The 6,190-nt window shown below is 34.0% G+C and overlaps 1 protein-coding gene across 1 annotated transcript; it reads left to right on the forward strand.

The window, feature by feature from the left end:
• The first annotated feature begins 891 nt into the window (after positions 1–891).
• Positions 892–5,975, forward strand: LOC107696873 (pyroglutamyl-peptidase 1-like). The gene is made up of 5 exons (XM_016497414.1): positions 892–1,022; positions 2,473–2,525; positions 2,633–2,749; positions 3,700–3,932; positions 5,326–5,975. The coding sequence occupies exons 1-5, from the start codon at positions 992–994 to the stop codon at positions 5,516–5,518; spliced, it is 627 nt and encodes a 208-aa protein (XP_016352900.1). The 5' UTR covers positions 892–991; the 3' UTR covers positions 5,519–5,975.
• Positions 5,976–6,190: the final 215 nt, after the last annotated feature.

Here is a 6,190-nt window from a genome sequence, read left to right on the forward strand (position 1 = left end):
AATCAGACTGAAGGTGTCTGTCTCCGTGTTAAGCGTGACTCATGAAGGAACACTGCTAATGAACTATAAACACCACAATGGGAAGTCCTTCTTTCCTCAGAGACCAGCTCAAGCAAACAGGTTTGAACCAGATCTCAGCGATGGGTGTTACCACACAAGTCAAAACCACCAAACACTCCTCAGGAAACCAGGTCCATGCATGCTTGATTGATTTTTGTGTAGGTAAAGATCACTTAGAAGGTCAAAGATTAAACATGGCAATCTTTAAGAACCACATTAATGTGGCATTTCTGTTTATTTGATGCCAACATAAAGTGCATGTTAAGCTTCAATTATTAAGATATAAAATAAATGTACAACATACTGTACATATATACAGTGTGTGTGTGTGTGTGTGTGTGTGTGTGTGTGTATATATATATATATTCACACTGTAGATCTTAGACAAGAACAAATGAAAAAAATGCATTTTCACTTAGAAATGTCTAGTAAATTTCACAAATAATTAAAGAATCAGCAAGTAATAGCAGTTCTGAAGTAGAAAAAAAATATATTGTTGTATTATATTGTACTCCTATAAAATTCGTTAAGTTAAAAAAAAAACAGTGTAATTGTTAATAAACATTGAGAATTTGAGAAGAATTTCTTGATTTCTGATTTTTTTTATATATGTAAAATATATATTTAAGTACAGACAGACTTTTTCAGTCATTGAATTGAGAGGTAGATATAAACAAATTATAAATAAAGAAGAAAATACAGGTTTTCAAGGATTTGTATAAAGCGATGATATTTTTATATCGACATTGCTAGTATTTGTTAATTAAACTCAGCCGGAGCGGCAGGTGGCGCTGTTGTCTAGCGGTGGCGCTGATCTCAGTTCAGGACAGCGAGAGGAAGAGCTGAACACGGTGTGTGTTTATATCAGCTTGTGAAGCGCTCGTCTGATGATCGCTGTTCTGTTCTTGATCGAAACTCCGATTCCTCAGCGATGGAGCAGAAGAAGACGGTTATCGTGACAGGTAAACTGATGAAGGCGTTGATGCGGAAAATGGGATGTTTTGACGCCTCGTGGGATTGTTGTCTCAGTTTTAAGAGTTTTTCTAGTGTCCGCTTCTGTGACTGATATTATCAGAATCAACTCCAAATGATCATCATTACAACTGAAAGTCGTTTGGCACTAAATGCAAAACTAAAATGCATAAAACACTTATTTATAGTTCTATCACTACCCAAACTATCGGGAAGTACCACGGTGTTTTGTTATTTTATTCATTCAGTTAATTTAATTTCCTTGTCTGTGCATGTCGTTTTGTTCTCATTGTATATATAATTACAATGATTTGAGTGTTTTTGAGTATTTACTAATAACATAACTTTATTACAGTTTTTGTATTTACGTCTACCATACATATTTTTGACTGTTTGGATATTTTCTATAGTGTGATGTTCTTTGAAGAATTTTGGAGTCAGTTTTATTTTTAGTATTACTTTTATACTGCTATGGTTTTTAAGCCATATTTTGAATTTTGTTAAAACATATTGTTTTTAATATATATTTTTAGGTACATTTTTAATGTGCCTTTTTCGTTCTTATCCGTTTTTGCTGTTGGTTTAGGTTTAATTTATTTTTATTTCAGGTTTATTTTTAGTTTAGGTTTATTTTTTATTTATTTTATTTTTAGTTTTTATTTATTTTAGTACTTGTTTCAGTTACTTGTCACAGAATCATTTCCGATTTTTATTTTATTTCAGCTCAGTTTCAGTTAACAAAAATGTCAATAGCAAAAACAACAACAACAATAACCCTATTTGGAGTATATGAAAATGTATTCAGTACCATGATATCATATCTATACCATATTTACACACACCGTAATATTATCATGCATCATGATATTACCATCTGATAATTACACATTTTAATTAAATATTATTGTCATGCAATCCCTCCCTAATTTAGCTGCTAAAAAGGTGTTCTCGAGAAGTAAATACTGGAGTTTTTGCTTGACTCTGGGTTCTGTGTGTGCACTGTTCAGGTCACTGATGGCAGCATCTCATCTGAAACCCATTACATCCCGTTTAAAGCAGGATCAGATCTTAGACTCTGGATTGCAGAGTTTAGATCTGGCTGACTTCAGCGTCCTGAAAGCCTGTTGAGTTTAAAGTGTGTAACCGCTATAAAACAGATAAGTTGAGCCTGATGATAACGTCCAGTCAGCTGAAGCTGAGGGGTCTCCAGTCACTCTGAAGGGGGTTTTAGGTGACAATGATTATTGCATTTTATTTATCATACGACTACTTACTACATAAATAAAGAAATACATGGACATGAAATATTAATCTGAGTTGAAATCATCTTATGTGAGAAGAAAGTGAGAGTGATACAAGAGACTGATCAATTATTCAGTTCAGTGTCATTATGTAAAATGCTTGACATTACATTGCATTGCTATGATTGTGTTTCTGTAGGCTTTGAGCCGTTCGGTGAACACGCTGTCAATGCCAGCTGGGTGGCAGTACAGGTATGATACTCAGATTCACACTGCGAGGAAATGAGCAGAGCACATCAACTATGAGCTGTACTCGCTGTTTGTTCACATGACTTAACATAAGCATGTCCTCTTGTCAGGAGCTGGAGAAACTGGGTTTGGGTCACGATATAAACCTTCACGTTGCTGAAGTTCCCGTGGAGTATCAGGCGGTCCAGAGTCTTCTGCCGTCTCTATGGAAACAGCAGCTTCCTCAAGTAGCGTAACGATCTCATGTTTGTGTTGAGTTTTATTAGTTAGTGATGCTAAATGTCTACAGAGTGTTGTATTATAAAAGTAAGTTTTTTATATATATATATATATATATATGATCAATTATTCTGTGTTTGCTGTGTTTATTGTGCTCTGTACTAGTGTATGTATGTTATGTAGAAATAAAAATAATATGCTCAAAAGTATTATATTGTATATATAATTAATACTGGATTATTTAATAATATTAATTCTTGGCCTGTGTACACATGTAGTCAAATTAAAATTGTATTTATTGTACATTAGTTTTTTATATATGATGAATTGCATCTAATTATTTTAATCAAAATGTATCATCATAATACACTGGCAAACAAAGTTTGGAATAAATAAACTTTTAAATGTTTTTGAAAGAAGTCTCTTTTGATCACCAAGGCTGCATGTATTTGATCAAAATACAGTAAAAACAGTAATATTGTGAAATGTTATTTTAATGTAAACTAACTGATTTCTTGGGAATATGTGTTTCTGTGATGCGCAGCTGAATTTTCAGCATCATCACTCCAGTCTTCAGTGTCACATGATCTTCAGAAATCATTCTAATATGCTGCTTTGCTGCTCAAGAAACATTTCTGATTATTATCAATGTTGGAAACAATTGTGCTGCTTCATATTTTTGTGGGAAAATATATAATCAAATAGAAAACAGTTTTTTTAAATTGTAATAATATTAAGCAATATTACTATTTTTACTGTATTTTTCAACAAAAAATGCAGCCTTGGTGAGCAGAAGAGACTTTATTAAAAACATTTACAAATCTTTTAGTCACCTGTATTATAGCAGTGTTAATGACTCATCTTTATATTTTAGGAATACGTTTCATCAATATATATATATTTTTTTAACTCCTATTTTTTCGTTCTGGTTTTTTTTTTTTTTTTTTTTTTTCCAAAGTTAGTGGTCCATGTTGGAGTGTCCGGGATGGCCACGACAGTAACGCTTGAACAGTGTGGTCATAACCAGGGTTACATGCGCCTGGATAACTGCAGCTTCTGTCCGGAGTCACGCTGCTGCATGGAGGGAGGACCGGACTGCATTCAGTCTGTCATAGACATGGACGCCGTCTGCAAGAGAGTCAACTCCTCCGGGCTCGGCGTCTCTGTGTCTGTGTCAAAGGATGCCGGCAGGTAAAATGCTCTTCTTGCTTGTTTGCTTACACCTTGCAGAATCTACAAAATAAATAATGAAAGAACTGAATAATGAAATAAAAAGTGCATGTTGTTTTTTGTTGGGTACTGCGATGAATATGCTGTTTCACATAACAGATGTTTGCATATATATGACCCTGGAGCACAAAAGCAGTCTTAAGTCGCTGGGGTATATTTGTAGCAATAGCCAACAATACATTGTATGGGTCAAAATTATCGATTTTTCTTTTATGCCAAAAATCATTAGGCTATTAAGTAAAGATCATGTTCCATGAAGATATTTTGTACATTTTCTACCGTAAATATATCAAAACTTAATTTTTGATTAGTAATATGCATTGCTAAGAACTTCATTTGAACAACTTTAAAGGTGATTTTCTCAATATTTAGATTTTTTTGCACCCTCAGATTCCAGATTTTCAAATAGTTGTATCTCAGCCAAATATTGTCCTATCATAACAAACCATACATCAATCGAAATCTTATTTCAGCTTTCAGGTGATGTATAAATCTCAAATTTTAAAAAATTGACCCTTATGACTGGTTTTGTGCTCCAGGGTCACATATAGCCCAAAGGTTGTATTAGAGTGGCTAATGAGAATTTATTGAATGACCAAAATGTCAAAATACTTTTAAAAGTAATGCTTTACAATATTGCATCACTCCCTAAAAAAGTAACTTATTGCATTACTTAGTTACTTTTTATGGAAAGTCATGTGTTACATTACTTTCGCTTTGCTTTTTCTCGTCTGGGATGGACTTGCTTGTTTGTTTGTTTGTAATATAAAAAAGTTCTATTTTACAGATAATAAATACATCAAACATCAACACTTCAGCAATATAAAAAAGAAACCCAAATGTTATGTCTATCTAAAGTAATTGTTGCTTGTTAGTATGGTTGAATTGCATCAACGAAGGTCAGCAGCAAAGACACGGTTAATAAACTGGGATTGAATACATAAGGATATTTGTGTTAACATGCAGGTTTGCATCATATTCTGATTTAGTATTTCACTGTTTTATTCATTTTGAGAAATAGTTGTGTGAATGAGATGATTAAATGCATGTTGACATTTAGTCTAGAACTACAGTAATAATCAAGTTCACACAGCGCACACAATGCCTCTGCACTTACTCCTGATTTTTGTCAATATGCGCACAGGAGAGCAGTCAGTCAATGCATGGGAAAGCAAAGTACTGGCATTACTTATTTACTAGAACTAGTTACTAGTAATCTGATTATGTAACTTGCGTTACTTGTAATGCATTACCCCCAACACTGCATGCGACTGGTTTTATTATCAGGACAGACTTATTTTGTAAGACTTTGTACATTTTTTAGTTGAATGTATTCCTTATCCTCTTTCCGCAGGTATCTGTGTGACTACACCTACTACAAGTCTCTGTTTCTGGGCGAGGGCAGGTCTGCGTTTGTGCACGTTCCTCCTCTAGGGAAGCCCTACAGCGCGGAGCAGCTCGCTCGGGCCCTCAGGGCCGTCATCCTGGAGATGCTTGAACTGATGGAGCACAACAAGGGAAAGAAACACTGTCTGCACGACCAATGAGAGCACAGGCCGAGTCTCGTACGCACATATGGAGCGTCGCTTTGGATTCAAGAGTTCATGCACATTTGAAGACATCAGTGTCTTAACTTGTGTGCTGCATACTAGGATCAGTCAGCTGGTTTGAGATGCTAAACTCAATCCTACGGCTGCGTTCAAATAGTCAAGAAAGCACTTTAATGGGGTGTACTTGAAACATGCAGAGATTTGGTATTATGCATAAAAAAGACTTGGAAGTGATGTGAAAACACTACGTATACATGGAGCTCTTTAAACCGTATTTCAAAAATGATTTTTTTTTTAAACAGTCAAGGCAGAATTTCTAAAATCATTATTCACCAGATTAAGTATGTCTGTAGTATAAAATCATTTAAACCAGGGTTATTATAATTAATAAAAATTTGAATGATGCATTTTTCTCACCATGAAAATAGCCGTAGAATCTGGCATGGCATTAAACACAAACAAAACTAACATTTAAATGAATTAAACAGTTTGTTACTTGAAATGAAATAAACGTTAACTGGGAAAAAATAATAATAATATAAATATCCATCTAGTAATTTTGAATTAGTTTAACTTGTTGCAGTAAAAGAACTAAAACTGTAATACGAATTCATCAAAAATATATAGACACATACAAATACACAACTAAATTACTACAGCTTTAACTAA

Source organism: Sinocyclocheilus anshuiensis, unplaced genomic scaffold (genome assembly GCF_001515605.1).
Source record: "Sinocyclocheilus anshuiensis isolate Anshui unplaced genomic scaffold, SAMN03320099.WGS_v1.1 scaffold217, whole genome shotgun sequence".
Lineage (NCBI taxonomy): Eukaryota > Metazoa > Chordata > Actinopteri > Cypriniformes > Cyprinidae > Sinocyclocheilus > Sinocyclocheilus anshuiensis.

What these genes read in the sequence shown, in the direction of transcription:
- LOC107696873 (XM_016497414.1), top strand. Translation starts at nt 992, where the DNA reads ATGGAGCAGAAGAAGACGGTTATCGTGACAG. An exon ending in GGAAACAGCAGCTTCCTCAA is followed by an intron (nt 2,750 to 3,699) that starts GTAGCGTAACGA and finishes TTTTTTCCAAAG; the next exon opens with TTAGTGGTCCATGTTGGAGT. An exon ending in GTGTCAAAGGATGCCGGCAG is followed by an intron (nt 3,933 to 5,325) that starts GTAAAATGCTCT and finishes CTCTTTCCGCAG; the next exon opens with GTATCTGTGTGACTACACCT.